At 35.3% G+C, this 27,903-nt stretch overlaps 1 protein-coding gene across 13 annotated transcripts in view; it reads right to left on the bottom strand.

Moving 5' to 3' along the window:
* MEF2C (myocyte enhancer factor 2C) overlaps positions 1-27,903 on the bottom strand; it is a 198,571-nt gene that overhangs the window by 83,931 nt on the left and 86,737 nt on the right. For all 13 annotated transcript variants that reach the window (XM_063295445.1, XM_063295433.1, XM_063295441.1 and 10 more), the window contains 2 exons: positions 25,215-25,405; positions 6,806-7,009 (listed from right to left, as the gene is read on the bottom strand). In XM_063295445.1, coding sequence (XP_063151515.1) covers positions 6,806-7,009; positions 25,215-25,268 — 258 coding nt within the window. In that variant the 5' untranslated portion in view covers positions 25,269-25,405. The remainder of the gene's footprint in view (positions 1-6,805; positions 7,010-25,214; positions 25,406-27,903) is intronic.

Raw genomic sequence — 27,903 nt, 5'->3', positions numbered from 1 at the left:
TTTTATTATGTTCCTTTTATTAGAGTTGCAAAGGATCTGAATTTACCCTGAAATGACTAGATTTAGTCTCCTCCTAAGAAAAGATATAAGACTGAACAAAGACAAAAACCTATTTTTTCTCCTTGATTTGAACCAAACTCTGGTAATTGAATTAAGATGACATCTCTTATTTGCCCCCACAAACTCTACCATGCCTTAGCTCTAAAGCATTTCCCTGGAGATTCAGAGGTCTAGGTCTCAGGGAGCCTGATAATTCTATATAGCAGCCTTTTTTAGTTTGATGTCCTTCAGCCTATTTACCATCCCTATCCAGCACAGCCACATTATAATAGGTAACCTGATATTTTAGATATTTCAAACCAATAGCCATTAGTCTCTGGTAGCATGACTAGTGCCAAATCTATTTCATTTTTCTTGTTAATACATTTGAGACATTAATACCTTCTAAGGTAATTCCTAAACAGTGAAAAGTTAAAGTCCTATTTGGTACACAGAATCTTCCATAGGAAGTGCAGGTTTTAGAACTGTGTGGGTGCCTTGGTTTGCAGGCAACAGAATGTAGTATGTATTGTGGAGACTGGCTCTTTAGTGATGTCACAGCATGACTACAGAGAGGAAGGACTGATTTGTAAACTTATTTGTAACAATAATGATTCAATTTTACTGTAGCTTGGTTATTTCCTTTTCAAGAATACAAACAAAAATTGCAGTACAGAAGATCCAGATCCTATTGTGCAAAATTAGGGTTTAAGTAATGTAGATTTAAACATTTCATAGCTGAGCAATTTGGAGAACACAGTAAGAGAAAAAGATAGTTTTGCCAAGGATCAGAACTATATTTAGCAAAAAGCAGTATGATAAAATCTAGCAGAGTCCAATCTTGGAAGAATGAAAATAAGGCAAGAGCTACAAAGATTCAAAATTCAGAAAGAAGGGAAAAATCTGAGTAAAGTAGGTTAACCTAACTATAAAACACCAATCCTTGACAGAAAGTTACAAGCTAGTGAAGACAGAAAAGGGTGAAACATTTAAGAAAAGCAGAGAAGTAAAAGATCGATGGACCAGATTTAACAGAGAGTTTGAGTGATTGTCTGGAGGACAGAGAGAAGCAGGATTTACACAAAGAAACAGAGACAGTGAAAAGGCAAAATGGAAAAGATTTGTGATATTCTATGTAACAAGGAATGGGAACTCAGGAGGTGGGCATAATTAAACAGCAACAGCAACTACATGTTAAGATGTTACAGCTGAGCAACACTTTGATGGGTATTAAAAACACAGACAATAAGAACATGAGATAGTACAAAAGATAACAGAATAAAACCTTACGCAATAACATTATCTTGGATTAAAATACTCAGATTCTTCTCCCCAAATGCTAAGCCTTCAATGAATCCCAAAAGAAATTCAGTTCATATGTAACATTTCAAAAAGTGACCAATTATTTTACATTTCTGTTTAACAATGTTTAGATAAAATATGCAGATTCCAAATTTGTATTCTGATTCACGGAATTCTGTGTTAGCAATTTCAGTAGGAACCATGGTATTATTATTTAAAAGGACAAGAGGTTCATTTGCAATAATAGTTTTTGCTTTATCATGTCCTGACCTAAATCTGCTATGCAGGACTAAAATAATCCAGCAACGTAAGCAAGGAATCCTGAGGTAAGAAAAGAGAAGGAAAAAAAAAATAAGCAAGAGAAAAGCAAAACTCTCTGTGATATCCCCACCCCCACCCTGGCAAAAAACCTGTTTCATCTTCTATTAGAAAACAACAAAGTGAATACAGACAATTGAAACTAATTACTATACTAACAGTTTACTTTCTAAGATTGATTGGTCTAATGGTTCTCAGTCAAGTCCAACACACTTTCTTTAGGGTTGTACTACTGCTAAACTGCAGATCAGAAATAAAAGTGCCGATAAAAATAAAATTTTGTAAACTCTGGCAAAACATGGAGTTCTTTATTTTCTTTACTGAGAGATTATGATAAGAGTCTTTTCTTTGGTCCATGGATTTTAAACTGTATTTTGAAAAGAACAAAAAAAGGTTATTATGTAAATCTCCTCTCTTTCTCTAAGTTATTGGTCAGGAAACCTTGGGGACTAATGGCAATCATATTTTTAAAGGTGTGGGAATATTTTGCTTAATGACATACATAAATTGACACCAATCACATTTTCTGACTCATGAATTCAGGCTACAATCCCTACTTTGAGATTAATTTGGCCAGGTGACAGCCATGGCCAAGAGCGCCTTTCCACTATTACAGTTGTGCTTATTCCTAGATCTCAATGCACAATTCATGATTTTAACTGATTAATTAATTATATGCTATCAAGTCATTTTTGTCTCCTGGCGACCACATAGATAGATTTTCTCCATGGCGATCTGTCCCTAACCTGGTCTTTCAGGTCTTCCAACACTGCCTCTCCCCGATTACATCAGCCCATCCCATTAGATCTGGCAGGGAAGGTATGCTGCGAGTTCCATTGGCCAGGGACTTGCATTTAGTGGGTCCCAGGAGATGGGCCTTCTCTGCCATGTCTCCCTCCCTGTGGAACATTCTCCAACATGTTGCCTCTCTTGTGGACAGTCGCCGCCATGATATGGACAGCCATGACCCTGCTGGCCTTCTGGAAGGCCATGAAGACCTGGCTGTTGAGGTGTTAAGGGAGCTTTAGTGTGGGCATGGACATATCAGTTATGTTATTATTGAGATCTATTTAGGGGCCACATTTTTTTCCCTGTAATGGGTTGTGACTTTCATTCTATATTTATTTTTATTTGGAGTGTCCCAATAGATGGGTAGCCAAATAAATAAATAAGTTAAGTAAATAAATAAACCTTTGAACTGTAGACCCTATACCTGCAACATCTAGCCTAAATTCTGAACTTTCCAGCATCTTGCTCATTCCTTGCCTTTTGTGGAGTACTGAGTAAGAGCTTTGGATAATTCAAAAGCCAGGTCACTCTTTTGAGCCATTATAATAATTATAAAATAGTTTCAATAAAAAAGTATGAATATTGACAGACCTATTTGTTGGTAACAACTGCGCTTGGAACCAGACAATTAAAAATGTATTTATTGTTGTTTATGACTAATCCCTATGTGTAATTCCCATGTATGTTGTTTGCAGTGGACTTGTACAAAGATATCAAAAGGCCATTTTATTAAACTGTTCACAGTAAATTATTAAATTAAAACTTTAGAAAGAGATGACATTCATAGGCTGATCAGCAAGTATGCATTTAACCAGTTGAATCCTACAGAAATTAAACCTACTGATATAAAACGTTTATCTGTAAGAATTCAGAAGGTCAGTTAAATAATCACAAGATAAAAGCAATCCATTTTATAAATACTGCCAGGTTGGTGAGCAAATTTCTGCTGCCTTGAAAAAGAACTAAAAATAAAAAATCCACCCTGCACAAGAAAAATACCACATTCTAGATGTGAAGAATAGTCCCTTTATTTGATGATACAAGTTGCCTTAAAAGGCTCATTCTTAAGTATAATTGACAGAACAATCCTAAAGTGCAATTGCAGCATCCTGACAAGCCTGAACTTCTGATGTCAACTGGCAAGGCAGCAGTGAAGGAGTAATCTTCACTGTACTTCCTGTTGGTTCCTTTTCCTCAGACAGATCTCCTCTGTCTGAGGAAATGACAGAACATGCTTAGGCCAGGCCACACATACCATTTTTCCAGGCTGTAGATATGATAGAGAAACATCCCACCCTCCTTTCTGCCTATCACCCCAACCTCACTTGGACAGTGTCAATCTTAAAGCTGGATAAAGAAGCAGAAGGGGAAATTCGGCAACTGACTACCATAAAAAATCTGGGTTCTGGTTTTGGTCTTGGAGGCAGAAATCTGTAATAGTACAGCCCTTAATATGTTATCCTAGCAGCCACAGAATTGCAACCCAAGTTTGCATCCAACCCTGGTATTGCAGTGCAGAGTTTTCTCTTTAAATACATATTTTACTGATGTATTTAAATATTGAAAAGATGACAATTCTTTGTTCTACACCAAGACATGTACTCAGATACTTTCTGTGTGCAAAGCTGCCTGCCTCTTCAGCTTTTGTTTTCTTGCTTCATTGTACTAGCAACAGTGATGCTAATTATCAAGTAAAACAATATAATTATACTGAAGATTTTTTTGGCTAATGTAAAGATTCTTTTTTCCCCTAAACACTCCCCACACACTGCAGAACTATTTCCTCTGACCCTGAAACAGTGCTGAATCTGGAATGACCTCTGCACTCCATACTTCAGTCTGAATATAGAAAATCACATCCTTTCAAGTTAGTAAGCTATTTTAGCAGCTACCAAGCCATATGGTAAAGAACAATACACCAAGCCTTTTGTATCTCTTTTGTGTGATTACTGCTTAACTATTTAAATATTCTAAAACGATTGCCAATGTGTTCCTACAGCTACTGCTTTTTTGGTAATAAAGAGTCCAAAACTTTTGCTGACATAAATTAATAAACAGCCACAGCTACAGACACAGAGAACTGTGTACTATACATTTGCCACTAAGCACAGATGACATACATTTTTTTCTCAGGAAGTATTTCTGTTTATCCATGGCCTTTTGACAACATTTTTACTTCTCACGTTTAACCATTTCTTTCCCTTAGAAACCAAAAACTCCATCAGCTTTAGACAAAACCATAAAGAGTACCATAAAGGACTCAAGAGAAAAGTAGTTGGAGTTATCACTAAGACAACATTATCCAATAATTGTGGGGGAACATCCCCACGGCTGCAAATAGGACTTGTCTGCAGCATTAAAATTCACACAGCCTGCTGCTGCTGACAGGGTATCTGTTACTAGGGGCAAGCAAGAAAAGAAAATGAAAAATAAAAGAATCCCTGCATCAAAGATTTCTGTAATCGGCAGGAGCAGATTATTAGAATTCTAAGAAGTCTAGGAAAACCAATCTAGATCTATGAATGTAGGGATTTTTAGCAGCAAAACTTCCATCTGATAGCTTAAAGTGATTTTTGTTCTGTTCTGGGGATTTTATTTTTTTTTTGGTTGGTTGTTTAGTTAAGTAGGAAGTTTGCAAAAAATGTTCCATGAAATACCCTGTAACAATGAAGAGTGGAACATATTAATAATTCTACAATTACTCCCCATGTATGGCGGCATATTTTGTTTCTGCACCTGCACTTCTATTTTGAAACCATTCAGCATCACTAACTTCTCATCAGCTACATGTTTCACACATTAGTAACATTTTTTGTAGCACCATAACACCTCTTCTGAAAGGGATTTCTTTAACTGGTCATAAAGTAGAAACAAGGGATGGAGATGGCAAACTTGTGCAGTCAAAGAATTCATAATAGAGCATGTCAAGCCACAGGGAAATGCAAATTGCACACATTAGGGTTCCTGTTAGGTCAAAGTGGTCTACTCCATCAAGAGAGATCACATTGTTTTATTAATACACTTTTATCAAGGAATTCCACAAGTAGAATCTTTTCTTATTTGTTGTTAGTCAAGAATTGAAGAAAAGAAAGACAGAAGATAACCATTTATTTTAATGGTCTGTAAATGGTCTTTAAATGCTGTAAATGTTAAGAATAGTTCCTACGAATCCATAGGAAGGCCTATATCCAGTAATTATTCATATCCTTTTTCTTCCAGAAGTTGACTGAAAGTGTAAACTAAATTTATCCAACTTTACCTAATCTCTGGTAATCACTTGATTTTTTAGAAGTTACTTTTATTGTTTAAGCACATTGTCTCTGAATTCTGTAGAAGTAAGACTAGAATATTAGTTTGTATTTGTATTGGGAGTTTTGGAAGTTTGGATGGAAACTTGAAACCATATGGAATCTGAACAAGCCTTAATGCCACTCTGGTCATAGATCAACCAAATGCCATCACTGTTGGTGCAGGTACTCCAGGAAAGGCATGGGTAAACATTTCACTTATTTATTACTTTTTGTAGGATTAGGTTGTGCACTTCTATATTTTCATTAAAGCACAGAATCAGAAATAAAGTAGCCACCAGACAGACATGCACTTAAACTCTGGATCCACTGAAATCAGCAGCAAAATTCCTTAAGTTCGCCACAACGAACTATGCATTTGTTTAAGAATCTTAAGGCTGGCTGAGGTGGCTCAACTCTCTGTTTACATCTTTGTTTAAGATACAGTCTTAAGATTCCATGGTGAATTGATGGCAGCAAGCAAAAAGCTAGAACACATTTGGAAATCAATGCTATTATTCTCCGCAAAGCAACAAAATAATATACTGTTCAATGTATATATATATATCCCGCCTTTATTATTTTTTTCATAAATAACACAAGGCGGCAAGCATACCTAATACTGCTTCCTCCTCCTATTTTTCCCACAACAACCCTGGGCGGTGAGTTGGTCTGAGAGAGAATTAAGAGATATTAAGCAACATGTATGAGCTAAATATACCAAAGGCTTCCTTCAGTTGCATGGTTAGGCTCATAAATTATATTTCACTTGCCAGGGCATTGTAGAATATATTAGATGGCATGTCTTTAAATATGAATCTACCGTTTAAATAATCTGTAAGACAGTATTTTTATTAGAATGGAAAGTTTCTGCATTTTAAGAGAAGTGAATTATTTTACAAATATAAAACAGAAGCCAAATGAACTAACAAAAAGAATGCAACTAAACTAGGTGCAGGCTTTATCATTAATTGAACTACATCAGGTAATCACCACATAGAAAATGAAAATCAGTTTCAAACTAGTATAGTACATTACAGGGAAAAAACCCTCCTTATTATAATTCTTACCTCGACAATATCTGAATTTGTTCGACTCTCATGTGGCTCATTGTATTCTGTATACTTCAGCAACACCTTGTCCATATCAGTGCTGGCATACTGGAAGAGTTTATTGGTGCTGTTGAAGATTATGAGAGCAATTTCACAATCGCACAGAACACTCAACTCATAAGCCTTCTTCATTAACCCAAATTTCCTCTTTGTAAAAGTCACCTAAAAAAAAAAAAGGCAGAAATCAGGTCTGATCCTTTCTAGATTGCTTTAATTCCTGGACTCTAACAAGTTCAGAAGTGATGTGCATAATATCGATGCAGAGTGTAAATATATTTAATGGCCAACTAATCGAAGGAAGGCTAGAATGACATTCATTAATCTGGGCTTCATCTTTATAGATTTAAAACCAGGACATTCTCTGTAATAATGCAATTCAAAATACATAATGTCACCTTTAATGTTTTCCTTACATCAGCTATTTCATATATTGTTAGTTTCATATACTTTTAATTTTCATTTACTATAATCTAGTTCCTTGCTTGCAAACCTAGCAATATTTAACTTTGTAATTCATTGTCCTCAATGGAGGGCTTCATATGTAAGTTTGTCAGTCGAACCAACTGCATATTAGATAGAAGACCTTTATCATAACTGCTTCCTTTCTTGTGTCAACTTAGATTGGTTAAAAAGGACTATTTTCCAAATAAAAATATTAATTACATTTTTCTTCATCAGGCATTGACTGTAAGGTACAAGTCTAACAGGTTTCTCATGTAAGTAAATCAAAGCTATAATGGTATGTCTTCGGAAATAGCATACATGCTTTAAGGCTACTTAATTAGTTCTAGTTACTATCAGTTCCTTAATGCTATCAATAAAAATATCTGCATGGGTTTCTATAAAGCATAAAACACTCCAATATGCATTACTCATAAAGCTGTGTTTTAATCTTCTTATAAGCCTAATGCAAGTTAATGCAACTGCAACCTGCCATAAAATATCATTTAACCATACCATGGAAAATGTGACAGTAAATCCATTTAGTATCACCAGCCAGCCCATCTCAAAAATGTATCTAGATCCCTGTTCTCTGTAAATTGATATTCTACAATTTAAACAAACTATATTTGCATCTCACATATTGCTTCTATTAGATTTTTACCAAATAGCTGCAGTAGAAATCTAAAATAATTTTCAAACGAGTTCATATATTTTACTATATTGTATTTACCAGCGTGCACGCACATACAGACACTTTTCAGGGCAGCTTTATCTACTATTCATTAAACCAGGACGTTAGTATTTAACAATTTAAAATCATAATCTTAACTTTAACTAACAAAATTGCTAAACTTCATCATATTAGTAATGATCTACAAGCCAACAGACATACAACGATCTGGGTACATATCTGAGTAATGCTAGTGGAATAAATCAGCACAACTCTCTGGGATCTGAACTATTTATTTCAATAGGTTTCCCTGAAAATATATTAGGTTCTAAACAATAATCCAATACTTAGTTAATTAGCTCTGTGCAGAGATCCCCTGAGCCAGGTTAAGGTTCTATTTTGATTTCTGGAAGCAGCTAGATCTGGGTGGCTCTACATGAAGTTGAGTCCAACAATAGACAGAAAATGAGCTGTATCTTCCACAATCTAGCACAGTCAAACATAAATAACTACACATTTTCCTAACTGAAATTGAAATATTGAAAAAGCAAATTTAGAAGATAATGAACTATGCTAAGATAATCGGTGCACTCACATTCTGTCCTTTTAAAATCTGAGATGGACAGAATGTGAATCATGTGCTGAAATCTGCAATGATAACATCCTATTCCATGAAGAGCACTGATACAAATTACTATACAACTGAACACCAATATTTCAAAATCCTTGTGCCATTCAAAGATCATTGAATGGACAAGCACTGAATCTGTTCATAAATCGAGAAGAAAAGTATGACTGAATTGGGTTATCACTATTCGCTATTTGTTGATCTTGATGTGACACCCCAAAAACACTTGAGCTCATGAAACCAAATTTAACTTTGTCACTGGAATTGATCAAATATAACCATGTGGTACCAGTGTGTGTGTTTATAGGCATTTTGAAACAATTATTTCAAGCCTGTCTTTGCTTTGTAAGACATGAAAATATTTTTTTCCAAGTGATATGAGTTTGTCTGTGATTTGTTCTTTTTTTTTAAAAAGGGAAAGGGTCTAAAGCCTAAGATATGGATTGGGCTGGATATATAAACCCCATATAGTGTACTGCTTTTGAAACTATTTTCGACGAGACTTGCAGACCACAGTTCTAGAAGAAGACTGTCTGTATATAGAATAGTTTCTGTTAAAGAAAAACCTCAGAATTTAGCATGTTACAGCTTCTCACCATCAAAAGTACACTTTGGAGCAGAAATATCTGTAAGACCACTGTGTTTACAGTTAGGTGTTTCTGAACACCAAAGCCGACCACATGAATGTGCTATACAGCACATACTAATTTTCATGAGATTTGTTGCAGACTTTTGCAAATGATTTCTTTTCATTAGGCTGTAATTTAAAACAATGACAGAATAACTAAAGCATTTATTTCATTTTTCAAAAAAGATTAACATGTAATCCTAATTGCTCAGAATATGATTCATTAGCATTTTTCCCAAGTGCATTATATGATGATATTACCATTGTTCACCAAGATATAAAACTGGTTTTATGCATCACTGTTTCTAAAGTGAAATAATTTTTACTATTCATTTAAAATATGCCACTCACAGTTAAAACTTTCAGACTTCTTTGCACTTAGCATAGTATCATCATAAATCATTAATCTCTTATACTTTTACAATAAGCTGTCATAGGAATGAATCTATTCTTTTCGTGATAGTGAAAGTTTAAGACTTAAGAAATTATTAAGAGCATCATGAAAGGGTTTAATTTTTTTCTTTTTCATTATTCAAATACTAAAACAAAGTATATAAGGTTTTTAATGTATGTGATTTATAAAAACAAAAAACAATATTATGCACTTTTAAATAATACACTGGTCTCTCGTCTGCTATATTAATCATTCAACTAATTAATTAAAATTAGTCTCTTGTCTCAGTTCAAGTCACCTTGATTCTGAAGATATGTGATCTTGTCCTCATTAACAAAGTTTTAAATAATTGAATTTATCTGCAGGCATGAAAACCCTGAAATATCTTGCTAGCTTTAGCGATATTTTTTTCTACCACGTTTGTCTGTAGTATTCAGTTCCACAAACAAGTCATAACATGAATTACTATTATCTAATTCTACACAGGCATGTTGGTGCTTAGAGGAAATATTGAAATAACCTTTCTCATTGCCCTTGATAGCAGATGTCCCAGGACTGAATCCTCAGCATCAGAGTTTGCTCCATGAATAGTAAACAACAACTGCTATGGTCTTTTGGCATTAGCTGTGCTGACCAGGGTGGATGAGAGTTGCAGTCAAAAGACCTCAATGGCACCAAATTGCTTAGCCCTGTTACAGTATAATGTGTCTCTGTGTACATGGCATGAAATGGGTTCTTATACATTTGCCTCTGCAATGAACAGCTGTTCTTTTTGGTGAACAGACTATAGATACTTAGTCAAAACATATATGTCCAAACAACAAATAGGTCACAGTCCATTACTGTTCACTGATTCCAAAATTTGGAACTGGGTTGCTTATTCCAGCATCCTTTTTGTTCCATTGTCACTACTGCTGAGCATATTTACACATATTTGCACAGCTATCCCTGTGGACATGCTGTAACTCTGTTTTCAGATTCCTTTCATTGCCACCCACCAAATCAGAATATATGTATATATGTATCTGAACAATGCATGCAGAATTTCCAGTGCATTAGAAGACTGCAATGCCACTTCCCAGTATCTTTTCATGCCTTCTAAAAATATCCTTCAAAGCATTTGCTGACATTAGCCTTTAATATTAGTAATTACTACTAATAATAACTTCAGATAATCTCAATACAGCCATGAAAATCCTACCATCAACATGTGACAGTTGGTAAACCAGACACAGTATCTAACTGAATTTGTAAGTTACCATGGTGGCTAAACTTGCTTTTTTATATCCTATTTGCCACCAACTAGTGGAGACAAGTCATAAAATATCATCGTTCTTATACATACTGTTCTTATACATACAACCCTATTTCAAGGGTGATGGGTGAGGTATTAAGTTATTACACAGTACAGGTTTGGTGCCAATCTACACATTATCTTTTTTCTCTGTGTTAACTAACATGTTTCAGCCCATGGATTCAGATAATTTTGCAAGGAAGACTTTCCAGAAGAACAACATCTGGCATTAAAATCAAAACTTTCCATTAGGTTGGGGTGATCCAAGGCATCAATGACATGTTAAGCTATGGTGAACATAATCACCTCTTGCAATAGGAATATGGCAGTTGATAAACCAGCCCACACTTTAAGAGCATCTAGAGTACTAGGCAATCACCAAGTGAGCGGTTGGACTGAGTTTCAATTCAGTCCAAGGCAGAAATGTGGCATTCTATGTCACGGAGAGATAGAAAACTAAAACACCACAGCCCACCAATACTGGATGGGAACAGTTAAAACAAATTCTTGTGACAGTCAATAATGGCATTTATCTTGGAACTTATTTCCCAAGGTTGAAATAGCTAAAAATTCACCTTGCATCTTCTAGTAGTTTCCCAATGTGAGTAAAAATAAATGCCCTAGCTAAAAAACTAACTATATATGTATAAAAGAACCTGAATTATTTTTTTAAAAAGGAAAATCAGCTTTCACCTCTTGTAATTACCTATTATAATTTATAGTCTTTTTCCCATCCCTGCCTCAGTTCCAAATTTCCTGCCTTGATGTTGTTTTATTATATAAATTGGTGGGGACAACACACATCACACCATCTCTGTGCCTGCTCCCATTATCTATAATGCCTTGCTTGAAAGGTATGGAATGCCTGAACCTCCTTGATTTTGGGAAATTGCCTAAAATGTGGCTGTTTAATACAGCTACCTATTTGTAGCTTTTTATACTGACTGCTCCTGATTTCATTGTACTTCTTTTCTTTTTGTTATTTATTTATTTTATTTTTCAAATTTCTATCGTTTTCTTTTTGTTAACAGAGTCCTATCAAAATGGACATTATATAAAATCATGAGATAAGTAAGCATTGGCTATATTTTGTAGTTAACCCTGAATTCCTCACAGAAGACTATCTGTGGAGTCCTTGGTGCTCTCTGAGCCTTGTTGTTTTCTCACAGACGTTTCATTGCCAGACTACGCAACATCTTCAGTGCAACTTTTTGGCCATGAAACATCTGCAAGAAAACAACAAGGCTCAGAGAGCACCAAGGACTCCACAGTTCAACTCTGAGCTACAAATATTCTCTTTGATTGAGAAGAATATCTCGAATTTTTACAACCTTATTCACTGTAGCTGAAATCCAGCTAACTGCTACCCAAATAATATTGCTTTACTATGTTTTAAGAGATAATCCATATTTTGCTTTTGCAGACTTCTATCTGCAACTCTTTTTTTCTGGATATAATAGTTTTAAATTATATTTTTATTGTCTTAACAGGAATGAGGAGATGTGACCTCATTTGGGTTATTCATACTTTCATGAAGATTAGCAAGATTGATGTGTACTGAAGCCCATACTCTAACAGGACTTCCACTATTAAAACGCCTTGAATACAATGTGTATCTTCTCACTTATTGTTCATCTGCGTTCTTTTTCATTCCAGTGGATTGAATCAATGAATGGTGGGAATAAGGACAAGAAGCAGATGCTACCACCTGTTGGTTCAAATCTATCCACTGCAGTCCACTATCCACTAATCTGCATGTCCATCATCTGTGAAGAGGCACTGCAACTTTACCAATTTGATCTCTACATATGATGTATGCAGCTTCCATGTTCCCAGCTCAGCCTGAGGCCACATTGGTGAAAATCAGTATAGGCTAACATGGGCTCAAATGTCAAGTGAATGACTTTTGAGTGAAAATTAAATGTAGGCTGTCCCAAAAAAGGGAACAGGAGCAAGTATTTCTAAAATATAAATACATATGCAGAGAAACAAAATGATCCTACTTGTGAAAGAATTGAAAATGGACAAACTAAAATGTTTATTTGTAGTGAAGGACATTTTACTGTTTTCTAGTCTGATTTTCTGACATAACAGAACTTTGTAGAACATGACAAAATTGACTTCTTCCACCTAGAAGGCATCCCATCAATTTGTGGTACCAAAAAAGGAATGGCATTCGGCCATTGTTTATGTTTAACTAAAATTATAGCTGAAATTCTGTGCCACTCCTAGCTGTAAATGGCTCAGTGTAGGAGCAAAAATTACGGGTGGAAGGTAGAAGCCACAAATCCACTTACTACGTCACCCACTCTTGTGGTGATAAATTATGATACAGGAATATGTTGCTGTTACTGCTGTTGTTCCTTGTCTTTGCCCTTCTCAGGATATTTCTGTCTCTCCTTTAAAAATTTAGTAAGCTGGCAAAATAATTATGGCCATCCTATAATAACAGTGTTGGTGTCCACCACAGATATGAAGAAAGAACAGACTTGTTATGACCCTTTTATTTTACTATACTTTTTTTTTTAATCTGTTCAATAGTGTCTGATTCTCAGAGACTGCCTGGACAAGTCCCTGCAGTTTTCTTGGCAAAGTTTTTCAGAAGTGGTTTGCCATTGTCTCCTTCCTAGGGCTGAGCAAAAGTGACTGGCCCAAGGTCACCCAGCTGGTTTGTGCCTAAGGTGGGATCAGAATTCACAGTCTCTCACTTTCTAGCCTGATGCCTTAACCACTACACCAAACTGGCTATCTCACCATACTAACTGGAGCTATTATTTAATTTTCTTTATTCGGGGATCTTTTAGAAATTCTAACCAAAATTGCTATGCATAGTTATTGTTATGCTAACACATCTAGAGAGCCCCATATTGCTATATGCTCCATTATTCCATTGCACATAAAAAAGGAAATACAAGTATACTATGTAGAAATAATAGAAATGTTTAATGTTAAATATATTTAAGCAAAGTTGACATTTAAAAAATTAAAATATTTTTAAAATTTTTCAATACAATAAAACTGAGTTTGTTGCTCCCACTGAAGTTAATCAGATTGTTTAGTCATAACTATCTGGGTCCAACATATTATGTCTATCTAAAATAAAATATCTTCACAAAAGGTATTTTATTTGTGGAACTTTGTAGTTCTTATATTCTTCCAGTTTTCCGGCCCATATAGGTTACGGTTTCTGCATATCTGTTCTAGAAAAGTATCTAAAGTACTTAGGTACGAGTAGCTTCCATGCAAAGCTGTCCACTGATTTCTTGTAGTAAAAGTCTCTAAGCCTGAATATCTCTTTCTCTCTCTCCACTATTTGTGTGTTTCAAATCGTGTTTGAACAAAGGATCTCTTGCATCTAACTTTATGATTACATTCAGTAGCAGTAATAGGCTGAAGCATCATTAGAGGGTTTTCCCTTGACAAATCCTCCTTTGTGTAATGACCAGATAGGACCCACTGAATGAAAGGATCTTTAAAAAGAGCAGCCAAGGACACTTCATCAGCCTCCTGCTATGTTCCTTATAATCCTTCAGTATAATTTACTGGGACAAGACAGGACTGAGAGAAACTGCCAAGAGAACCGTTGTCCTTGACAAAGCATGCTGATCCACAACTGGCTAAAATGGAGCCGCAATGAAGATGCTCTCAAGTTGTGGCTCTAATGTGAAATACCCCCACCCACTCCGAAGCAATCTAAAGAAAAAAAAAGTGTGTGTGGAAGTATTAAGATGATTGAGTATCACTAACGTCAGTGGAACTGAACGTACTTAAGTCTAAATATTCCCATGAACTGTGCTGAGGACTGGGAGGCAGAATATAAGAGAGCACAGCTTTCTGGACTACCACAATTCAGTTACAAAAATCTCACATTCTTTTCTCTCCCCAACCCCCTTGTTTTGCTATAACAATATAAGATTAGTAATGAAGAAAAGGGCTAATCAAACTGCAATTTTATTGGAATATTTTTAACATCACAGGTCTTATGCTTAAAGTACTGTATAGGACTGTAGATTTTGTTAGCACGTTTGCTTTTAAGAACAGCAGAAAAAAGGACAACTCAATGATATGTAACTTGGCATTGTAAGTGACTATATGACTCATCAATATTTAGCATCCCTTTTCTTGAATACATCTAAAGCAATTTTATTTCTTTGCAAGTTGGATAGATGAGCTTAACCCAGAACAGCAGTTCTGAACTGTACTGCATGCTAGGAACATCCTTGATTATCTGTCGTTCTGTTTCACTCTTTGCATTGCATCCCGTTATCCTTAAGAGTAAACATGGTGGATATTTTTGAGAATCATACAAGAAAACTTTCTTTTTGAAACAAAATATATCCTGCCTAATGTTACATGATATTGCAGATGAATTTGTTGCATTGTAACAAACAATAAGGCTACACTGTAACCACATAATGCTAAGACACTTTGGCAAATATAAATACATGTTTGGGCTGAAAACATGTTTACTAGTTAAAACAAAGCTAAAATGTTCATGAGGTAAAGGTCAGAGAATATTTCATTCCCTACCGAGCAAATGGTCAGGAAGCACATTTGTCTCCATTTCCTGTCAAAACAGGAAGAGTGCAACTTCTTCCTCCACACAATGACTTTAGTTTTGCTTCCCACCTCCAGCTCTTATTCCCTGAGGGCCTTCCAAACGAATCCTTAGAAGACAGACATAATTGTTTCTTTTGCCTGCTTGCTCTAGTTTTTGACAACTCATTGACATGGTTTGCTCTTCACTTTTATTTACTCATTCGTACTGAGAATTAAGAGCTATGTAATTTATATAAATAGTTCATTCTAAAATTATGCTTCAATACAGTTTATCAGGACACTGGCATTAAGCCCCAAGGGTCCTGATTTCAGTTAGCACCTCCTTTTTCAACACACAAAATTTCCCTACTTCATGGAGAACATTTGGATGTGGCTTCACTGGGCATAAATAAAGATGTTCAAATGCAAATTTCAAACAATGAAATGTCTTGGTTCCCCCCCCCCCAAGCATGTCTTAAATTTTCCATATATTTATCTTGAACTACCATTGGTGTTCAAATACGGGCAGGAACAAAGAAATACTAGAATCAATGACTATAAGATCACATTTTAAAAACCTCAGTGTCAGCTGTGCAATGAAATGCTACTGAGATTTTTTTTCCTAAAAATTTTGTTTGAAGCAAAAAAAAAAAAGTTACAATTCTCACCTTACATTTAAGTACAGTCAAGACAACTACCAAATAACATATTTTTCAAGTATGAAGGAAAAATGTGATTTTTTAAAATAAAATATGGAAACTTGCAATATATTTTGCTATCATGAATCTTCATATATAAGAATACAACCAGCATAATTTGTGGCACCACACTGATGGTGAAGAAAATGAGTTTGATATATCTGTATGCAAGACTAAATGAGAATCCTTTAGCATTCTCGCTTTCTGTGTGCGTGTGTGCGTGTTTGTGTGTGAATGAGCAAATGTGCTGGTGTAAGCTGCTTGAGAATTTCATGTTGCTTAACTATTACTTTCAGAATCTCTCACTACTTGCCATGCTGGGTGGGACCGCAGGAGTTGTAGAGCCACATATTCTATCCCGTTTTACAGCCTTCTATTTAGCTTGCAAGATACTACACTTCAGAGATTTGACAATTCTAATTGCTAATGATGTAAGTGTACAAGTTTATTATTAAAACCAAAAGCATATATATTAAATCTATTAATGAGCTCAAGTTTGTATCAGATGATGATACAAATAAACCACTGCTCTGAAAAAATAGCCCTTTACTTTTAGATTGCTCATATATGTTGAATGAGTCCCCCTCTTCGAAGGCACATTATTTCATGGGTAACAAAGAATGACTCTTTTAAAGGTGTCATTGCCCAGTTTCTAGATTCTTGTATTTAAAATAATGAAGGGGAGAATGTGCCGCCTGATTAATTCGGAACCATCTCTTCAGTCCTGTTAAAAAGATTTAATTGATTGCATGAAGAAAACTAACACAGCAGCTAATGTATGAACCATTAACAGTGTAGCTTCTAATATTCAGTCATATAATAATATTATTATAAAGATACATAGGTAGACCTGGTACCATGGTTTGCTGATTGCCTTTATTTCTGGACAATCTCCCAGTTCGATATCAGTATAGCAGTCACAGATAGAGGTTTTCATTTCATTTTTATAAGCCACCCAGAGCCATTGAGAAAAGGGAAGGGTTATACATTTTCTAAATAAAATAAAATAAATAAAAGCCAGAGAAACTTTTAATTTTTTGTTATTACAAAAATTGTGGTTTTTTTTTTTTTTTTTAATTTCATACCATTGTGTTTGGCTAGACTGCAGTAGAAATAGAGTGAACAGAAAAGTTGGTGTTTCTGTTTTGATATAATGCACATAATATTGGAACCAGATTTTGGCTGTAATTTCTTAACCCTGGGAGAAAATTCCAGGAATTGTAACGATGAATTGGAGTACCCTCTCCCAAGTGGAGGGAAGCTAAGATTTTAGATTAGCAATTGAACACCAGATTCATCCTGGCCCTTCAGATATTTGTTTGCTCTTTGCTACTGACTTTAAAAAAATGTATTATGGCCTTTAGGTCAGAGAACACTACAATAAATATATATAAACATACTGACTTCAGAGCTCAGCGTTAGAAAAAGAGGAGGGACAGAGACCACAGCATGGCTCGATCAGGACAGGAAGATCCAGTGAATCCATATTCACAAACCTAAGAGAAAAAATATCAGGTCCTTTCCTAGTTCTAGCGTTACCCCTTTGTACAAAATGGGAGGGGTTTCTTTTTAGAACAAAAACTGCCAAGAAGAGCAGCAAGCATGGTTCCTCCTTCATATCCTGGATGAGCCTGACAGATGTTGGATTTGTTAAGACACTGGCATTACAGCTGAAAATACTATGCAGCAAATTAATCAAACTTATGAATGCAGTTCTGTACAGTTGAGAAGGGGAGAGAATGCAAGTGAAGACACCACAACATTCAGAGCCTTTTTGTTTTTAACCTCTCTCATTGTGGCCAATGGGAGATGATTAATTAAGTCAGCCACAGGCCTGATACTGTTTTATGATTTAGGAGAGGGTGTGTAGGGAACCTGCCGATTAAAGGCCTTCCTGGACATACACTGTTCCTGGCTGTACAACTCTTGCAGAATGTTCAGCATGGGAATAACAGATAATTTTCTGTCCTAGCTCCAAAGATACCTCTAGAAGCATACATCCCTATATGATACCACAGCAATTGCTGCCAGGGTCATAGGACATCCAAACCTCACTAAAATTCATGGAGGAAGTCTGTCATGATTCATTCAGGTTCAGTTGCTTCACTGGGGCTAAAGTGAAACTAACTTGTCTATGTCTATCCCAGATATGTGTCATCAAGGTCAGATACACTCCAGGATATGAGGTCTGTAACTTGTAATCATTTGGGTCAATGTATGGGTCCAACCATGTATTTTCTAATGTATTACAAATATGGTATTTGCATATGTTTAGCTTCCAAGAAGGATCAGCAGGCAAAAAGGTAACTTATGCCCCTCCTTGCTTACCACCCTGTAGTCGCTAATCTTTTTCAATATTCTTCCCTTTCCAATCATATGCCTGAGTTTTAGAGTGTGGTTTATGGGCCTGCACGTTTCATTGTCTTGTGAGACATGCTTGGTGGAAACGTTTATGGGATTTTGTTTTAATACAGTATCCTGTATCTGGGTCAAGAAATAGGTAATAATTTTCTTTAGATATGTTCTACCAATGTCAGAAGCTTTTTTGTTTTAATTCTCTGCTGCTCGACTGTCAGGTTACAGGACACTGGAATCAATTCATAAAACTTTGTGTTAATCCTCCACAATTCCAGGTTCCAAACAGTCCTAAACCACAACAAGTGTGAATTGCTACATATATGAATCATCTTCCTTTTAATTTAGAGAAACGTTTTAAAAATCTGTGTGGTTTTAATCTTATTGTTACATAATTGGAATGACTGCTAACCACCCCATAAAGTGATAAAGATTAAAATCACCTCACAATATGCTGTTTCAACGTTACTTTTCAGATCTACAAAGGTTTAGCCCTACAACCTATTCCAGGCCTGCAACTAGGGTCTGTGTCATCCAGGGCAAACATGGATTCTGTGCCCATTTTGGAGCCTCTGAGCACTCATTTTGGTGCCCCTCCACACGGCGCCTGGGGCACATGCCCCACTTGCCCCCCCCACCTGCGGCCCTGACCTATTCTTTCCATTTCTTTAATGAATGGGGCATAGAGGGCAAAACTCCTTTATTTCACCTTTCATAACACGCAAATTACATATTTAATCAGATATACAAATCTGACAACTAACTAAATATTTCCTATCTAACTAAACTAAACATCATGGTGGCAGAGTGGGGGCTCAGTGGTTAAGATACCAGGCTTGTCGACTGGAAGGTTGCAAGTTTGGTGGTTCGAGACCCGCACGCTGTGCAGTGGAGTGAGCTCCCACACTCGCCCCAGCTGCTATAAGGAAGCAATTTCAGTAAAACGATAAATTATTAAGATGCCCCAAAACAATAATACATAGTTGTCATCATCATTGCCACCACCATGATTCTTATTTATAATAATAAACTTCAGTATGGGATGCTCTAAAACCAAATCAATGAAGTATGGTGCAAATATCTGATAATTCTGAAATTCTAAATCTTACGTTTATGAGGCTAATATACAAAAGTGTCTCAAAGCAGCTGAAAATCTAGGTCAAGCAAAGTTATTATAGTTCATTTAAAATCCAGCAAACATAGCACTATTTTAACAACATGTTTTTCTATTCGTATGCCACTAGCTAGGTAATTATTTAAGAAAATTCTGGCTCTGGATGGAACATTAAAACAAAGAAACCACAAGTTCTCTCAGTGTTTCTTATCAACAAATAGAGGTCTTGAATTTTCCACAAAGAGCACCTGAATTTTCAGAAAAGCGTTGGCATTTCGGCAATAATATGACAGTGACCCTCCTTCCTTCACTTCATAATGCAGCAATGTCAAGGAACAAAAGTAAATGTAAATTTACATTAAGAGTAAGCTGTGATCACATGATCCCTATATATAGTTCCAAATGCATGGATTTATTTACCTGACAATATTTGTATGCTATCATGCACCTCACTGTATCTATATCTGGAGGGGGAGGGGGAGAGAGAGAGAGAGAGACTAGCAGTTTTTTTTCTTCTTCTCCAAAATAGACAGTAACCTTTTCAGGAAGCAGGCACCACTCTTCAATGTCTTACAACATTGCAGGTGCAAGAATAAAATAATCTTTTAAAAATTAAAAAGGGATCTTGTAGAATTTGGCTCCTTCATGAAATTTTGGCCATTTTAAATATATGTGTTTATACACACACACACATGCACACACATGCAAACATATATACAGACAATGGATGCCATCTAGTGGTATCATGGTCACCATAGCACCCATGGGTGCTACACTGCCGACCTCTGGTTCAGACACAGACAGCCTGGGATATCAAGATGGCAGAACAAAAATTTTAGGCCTGATATTTTGGGCAGCTCAAAGAAAGAAGGAAGACAGAAAGAAAAATAAAGGTGCAATAGTTGCAGTGAATTTAGTGGCAGGGTATCAAAGCAGTAAAATGTTTTACACAACTGTTTGGTCTGTCCTACTTAGTTCTGAAATATGATTATTGTGCACAGAAGGCGTAAGGCAGTTACGGCAAAAAAGGTTGAGAGACTTTTTCTAACTAACAATTCACAACTCATATTACTGTTATGCTTGTACAGCTACAGTTTTATAGTGTGCCTGTGTATGCACACACAAACATAATGATTCTTTTACCTATTTCATTACTTGCCATCACATACTGTTTGTGTAAGTTTTTGTACGTTACATTGTGAGACTTCCATGAACCTATTTTGTAGCCAAAACAATCAAGGCTCAGTATGTTTCTTTCCAACAGAATATTGTAAAGAAATTATATAAACAGTTTGGGTCTTTCTCTGTCCATGAGCGCATTAATTCTCTAAAACAGAGCAGAATAGAAACAAATTCATTCTAGATGGTGAAGCTGACAAAAGAAATATCAATATAAAAAAGAAAAAAGGCCAGAATTACCCAGAGCATTCCTACGGGAGTGAAATTTGGGTAATGTTTCCAAGTGTTGTTGACCCTTCCAGTCTAAGCCCTCCTTCATCCTTCTCTAGTCACATGATTGAGAGCTATTATTAAGAGGTTGCAAAGAATTCCAGAAGCCAGGTTCTAATTTACTTCTAACATACTTCTCTTTGTATGGGTTTTATTTATTTATTTTTACAAATGGCATGCTATTCACATGGCTTTCTTGGAGTATGTTTGACCCATAATCCCTAACGGAATTATGAAGCCCATTGAATCTGTCACTATTTAATGCAGTGTTTCTCAACCTTGGCAACTTGCTGGCTAGGGGAATACTAGAAGTCCACGCATCTTCAAGTTGCCAAGGTTGAGACACACTGATTTATTGTATTAATTTCTTGCATTTCTACTTTCAGTGGCAGTGGTGGGAAAGCAGGTTTCTTTACTGTTGAAAGTAAACCTGACTGTACTTTGGAATTTATTTAGTTGTGCTAATAATGAACAAGTACTATTATTTAATTTCATTTTATAGGGAGAAATGGCAAATACTTTTCTATAACTAGATTAAATGATAACAAATTTAAAAAATAGAACATGGGAACTCATAGAGGAGACTCATCTTGCAGGAAAATGTTTAAAGACTTCATTTTTTATACTATATTTTATTTGTATGGGTCCTCCAGCCTCTGTATTATATCAAAGGCACCATGAAGTTGGGAATTTCTAATTGATTTTGATTTTTACACTCCTTACATGGGATTAGTCTCTACACCATCTCTAAAACAGCTTTTGCACTAGCTGCTGTAACTAACAGCTCTCAAAACGTTTAAGATATTTTTAGCATGACTAAAAAATTTCAGTGAGCACATGATTTTAAGATTCTTGAAATATACAGGAAATCTTGAGAATCTCAGATTCTGTTAAAAACTAGTCAAACCAATTCTAACATGCATAACTAAAGAAAAGGAAAAGTGTGAGAACACAATACTGAATGGAGGATGTTAAATTATTGATAATCAAAAATTGTAAGTGTTTAAAAATACTCTGAACCATTTTCATGAGTTGAGGAAATACTGGTAGTGATTTAATGCACTTGTGCTTTGATGGACTAAAGCAGAAACAGCAAGATGCCCAACTGGTATTTTCATCACAAAACAACCAAACATATAAATGCCTTGCCGTTCATAACCCTTCTATTATAGAAAGAAGTATCTTCTTTTCTAGGTTGGCAAGCAACAGCCAAAGGGAAAAAAGGAATTCTGAATTTTGTCTACCAAAGTCAATGTAATAATCTTGCAGATGCATTCAGCCAAATGTATGTTTCAGAAAAGGAAATTAAGCCATCCTATATTTTAGTTCCCACAGAACTAAACGGGATTTTAAAATCCTAATTTTAAACCAATCATGTCCCGTGTATATCTTCTTATACAAATTGGAGGGTGACTGAAAACACAGTGACAATCTGATCCCTTCAACACTCATTATTTTTAACTATTAATCCACTCTGCAAATCTCCAATACAAGCATGTGCAAATTTTTAATACTCTTGTCTATTAAATAAAAAACAGTGCAACTAAATAAAGTTATGTATCTAAAGAAAGTTCTCAGAACTGCATCCCACTGAAATCACTGGGAAAAAATTAGCCATGAATAACCTAAATCCCACTAATTTAATCAGGAATTAAGTTTGGCAGTATTACTAATATTATGTATCTAATATATTTTGAAATAGATACATAGTATATATGGAATTTAATAGGCACCCTGCATGTGCATCTTCGAACAATGATAGGTTGGATCCAGATTTGCCTCTGTTAAAAAATGGCTTCCTAGTTCCAGCAGAAATTCTCCACTGGAGGAACAAAGATTTCTACTGAACCTGCTGAAGGCTCCAGCTCTACTTTACCCACTATTGTGTAGGTTCCCTCGAGGAGACATCTTCAGATGCACAGAGTCTCTAGCAAAAGCTTATAATTTAGTCATATAATTTAACTTCTCACCACTCTTGATTTAAACTGTTCACTATTATAATTATGAAACAATATTTAATTGTACTTTCTGCATGAATAAGGAAATAGCAAAGATAACAGGACATAAAACATTTGCCTGCTCAGGAAACTTACAGTAGTAGAATATTTACATTAGGTCTTCTAAGCATTTTCAAAAACCAATTCAACAACAGAAAGTCGCCCCTATCACTTACTGTATGCCATAAGTACTCTGCAAGCATTTTAACCGACAACAAAGAGTAAGACAAGACAGATGTTTTGGATAAATCAAATGATAGAAAAATAATTAATATAATGCCTCCAATCCTCCAGAACATTTTGCATGATTGAGCCAATGTTAAGCTCTTTTAAATTTAATTGATTTAAAATGCAGTGGCTTAAATCTCTCCTACTGAAATCAGCGAGACTTAGGTGTGGCTGGATCATGCCTCTGGTCATTCATATTTGTTAAACACGAGAGTCTGATTTCTTGATAACATTTTATTCAAGTGTTTCTTGAAAACCGTATCTGTATTTTGAATATATAGAAGTTTTTCAATAAATTCAGGAAACACCTACTTTTAAAAGTATACCATCATGAAAGATTGCCAAGACTGACTAAAAAAAGTATTTGATGTATGAGCAAGCTATAACTTCAGTCCTTTAAAAAAAATAAATGGACATTTAAATTTTCTCCACTTTTAAATTTATTTCAACATAACTTTATAGAAGATGGTAAAAGTCTCATGACAAAATTTACCAGTGTCTGCATGCTTAATGCTACTGCTCTCTATTTTATTTTTAAATTTAAATTCCAAACAATAAACAATTAAAACAGATATGGAGCTTTGCTACTGACAAAATTATTGCTTTCTGGTTTTGCCCAGAACAATAAGTAATCTAGAGTGAAGCCTTTGAATGCCACTATCATAACTATTATCACTATTGCTTTTATTTGAAACTTGATTTTCTGCCATGAAGAGGTCAAGTTGTGCTTGTAATTGCAGTGTTTTCAAATTTCACACAAGACTCACTTGAAAATCAGAACTATAAATTATTCCTACACTGCATCATGTTTACAAAAGGCATGCAACTGATCAGCGAGAGGGATACAGGCAAAGAGCTGCTTGTTAGTTATGGATACCCTGGTTGCACTGGAATCTAAAAACACCACAGGTATCTCCAAGGGGTCAGATGAGTTTACGACTTCTTACTGACATAGCTATGAAAACAGGAGTAATAATATTTAGAAATACTGGGTGTTGCTAGAATGGGAAGAAACAATTACCCATAAGCCTCTGGATCTGCACAATCAATGAAAATGAGTTAAATGGAACAAGTTCCCATTTTCAAAACCTAACCTAAGATACTAGCAAGATGTAGAACACTTGCCTAACATATTTGAAGAGGCATTGAGTCATATACAATGTTATTCTGGTTGGCTGGTTTTTAACTTTTGTTTTGCATGCCTGCATATACGTGTGGGCTTTTAATTTTTGTTTGTTTGTTTCTATACATTTATTTTTCATAGAAAACAACTGCAGTTTTATTGCAGTGCAGCCTTAACTTTAAAACAACAACAATTTAAACTCTTCAGAAAAAGTAATTTCTATGTAGTTACTGTATTGATGCAAAATGTATTGCTAACATTTCAGAATTATCCAGAGTTCTAACTAGACATTTTATTATAAAAACACTCATGTACAACAGATTTCGTGAAAGGAATTTTTAAGCAAGAGTAACGTAATTTCAGCAAGTCCTCAATATGCTACCATTTTATGTTTTACACTAGAAAATAAATATTAAATATTATAACTCCCCAATATGAGCCGAGTAAGTTTCAGAAAGCAGTCTATTAAGAATGGTAAGAATTGTATGAATTATCATGATCATTGAACTAATCCATATGAAGATATTAAGCAGTTACATGGATGACAAAATGAAGTGTGTTTTACTTTAATAAAAATATTGCATTAGGCATAAATCACTTCATGAGATAAGGAATTCCAGGAATAAGTTTGCTTTTATAAAAGTTGAAAAGTCTACACATGAAATAGGATGTGTCAAAAGCTTGTTCAATTTTACTAGCCAATGACACTATATTATATCTCATTGATGCAATGTATATGTGACATTTATAGCTCTTATCTTATGACACAGAATTCTTAAATTTTAAGAGTTTATCTGTCAACCTACCTGCCTGTTACGTTCATCCATTATCCTCGTGATCTGAATCTTTTTTCTCCCCATAGTCCCCGTTTTTCTTCTGTCGTTCGTTCCTATACTTCTGTATTTTCTTCTCTTTCCTTCCTCTTTCCTGTTTCCTCAAACCAAGACTCCTTCTTCAGCACTTACACAATTCAATTCACAGACCCCTGCATCCGTTCCTGCCAAGTACACAAAAGAAATGAATAGTTAAAAGAGTTACTCAGACAAAATCTCAATAGAACTTGATTACTTGTGATATTTTTACCAAGTGGCCTGAGTGGATTTAGTATGTAGAACTGCTAAATAAGCAACTACATTAGAAATGAAGTCAAGAATGGTTAAGCATTATCATTATTAATTACTGGCAGATGGGTTGTCAAGGTTTTTCTTAAATACCTTTGGCACTCCAGTTCTAAAGGCAATTATTCAGAACATTCATCCATACAAGAAGAGATTCAAAGTGTAAGTGTCGGAGAATCCTTTTAAGGCATCACTGAAACAATTAAACTGAATGCTTCCCTACATCTCATGGATGCACATTTTTCTGTTCTGTAATACATCGTCAGAAATATGAAAAATTACATGAATCAGAGAGTTAATGAAGCCTTCCATACCTGCGCATGCTAAGTAATCAAGCTAATTCACTTTTGAATGAAAACAGAAGAGATGATAATGTTTCTTATAATGCAAATAGGCTAGACCATTATTTTATTAAAGTTTTATTTGATATATGGGAAATGTCTGCTGATATCTAAATCTTTTAACCTTATCTTGCATTTAAAAAAAAAGACTTCAAAAGAAAAAAAAATCCTTCCTTACATCATAGTTTAATACATATATAGTCCCTAAATATATTTGTATATATCTCCATCTACAGGAAACAAAATAAGCAGAACAGTTGTTGATATACTCCATGTATTAATTCTGTACACTGCAAATGAACAAATATCACATTGTAAAAAGTCATAATTGCACCAGAAAATCCACAAAAACATGCCAGCACTTCTTATATTCCTCCACAAAAATGCTAGAAGCCACAATATTAATCCTACCCACTGCAGAACATAAAGCCAAAGATGAAAGATATTTTTATAAATTAAAAACCAACAAAGTAAAATATAATGGAAATTATATATAAATATAAAAATATAATGGAAATTACATAAAAGCTAAAGGCAGTTATCTCCCAGTTGCTTTTTATAATCCTAAAAGTTGGCTGTAGATGTCATGAAAAGATTTTAATATGCATAGGAGAAAGCTTTCCCATATTCATATTTATGACAGTAAAATCCTATCCCTGTTAGTCAGACTTCTTTAGGTGAGTGAGTGAGCACATAGGATTGCAGCCTTATCTGACACACAATTCTGGTACAACGAAATTATTTATTAATTAAAATTAAATTAAAAATAGTATAGAAATGTGATAGTGAGGACTAAGTATTTTCTGGTTAACTGGAAGCTGGTTTTTCTTACAGCCAACCTGAACAATTATGTAACAATAATAAAGTGAAGCAATGATTTATCGAAGTACTGTTTTTCATGCAGAAAAACTGATCATTTTGATGTCCACTTTTCTCCTCTTTTTCTTAGTGGAGAGGTATTTGGCTTCTTAAGAGAAATTGAAGGGAACATGTGTTACTTTCACACAAACTCCACATTCTATATACTCTGAAGCTGCAATCTTAGACACACTTTTCAGAGAATAAATCCCTTGGAATTCACTGGGTTTACTCATATATAGACATGTATACGGTTATACTGCAAATCAGTATTATATTTTATAGTGTTTTCATAACACAATTGCTGGCATTATTACTTTATAGCATAAAACCTGCAGAATTGATGTTTTCTTAACTATCCAAATCAGCTCCTGTGTCGGTGAAACAGTTTCATTTCTACAGTCTCTACAGTTTTAACTGATGCAACTTGACTTGTTCATAATAATCCAGAAAGAGAGTAGAATACAAACAAGACGAGTACAATCCAAACAAGACCTCTAAAACTATACTGCATACCATACACATTTGAACATGTCATGGTCCCTTAGAGTTGGTGGTGGTTACAGTAAAATGCTTATTTTCAAATGTTTTTGACTGAACTTTTTCTTGGGAGCGCCCCCCTTCGCCTTTCTCCCCCCCTCCGCCTCCCATCAATACTGAATAGTGATTCTTACCTCTGATTTAAAAAAAGCCAGGTAATTCTCATATACGTGATGAACCCAAAGAAGTTTAACAGGCTTTCTCCACCTCAGTACACCCACAGACTAATCCACAACAAATGCATATGGGACAATTTCCCTTCCTTTCATTCACTCACGTGGAGCCAGAGGCACTATTGGCTTACAGCCCTATGCCTGCCTAAGCTCTTACTCTGTTGAGGGTGGAAGGTCAGAGTGGACAGATTAAAGAAGTGGTGACAGAGTTAGCCAGGATGAGAGTTGCTTTACACATCCAGATTCTGAAGCTGCATGAGAAAAACCTTGGGGGAGGAGGAGGAATGGGGGGAGAACGGGAAATCACTGAATGCTGACACTCTTGTCTGCAAGAACGTGTATGCAGAGCCGGGGTAAAACAGCAGCATGGTGAGCCCCTCCCACACAGCTATCAGTTCCACATTTCATACCAAGCTTTCAGAAGGAAAAAAAAAATTATAAACAGCCCAGTGTCAGGAACGTTAA

This window comes from Candoia aspera, chromosome 2, assembly GCF_035149785.1.
Source record: "Candoia aspera isolate rCanAsp1 chromosome 2, rCanAsp1.hap2, whole genome shotgun sequence".
Lineage (NCBI taxonomy): Eukaryota > Metazoa > Chordata > Lepidosauria > Squamata > Boidae > Candoia > Candoia aspera.
Note: the sequence above shows the minus strand (reverse complement) of the source record. Positions and strands in the feature narration are given on the sequence as shown.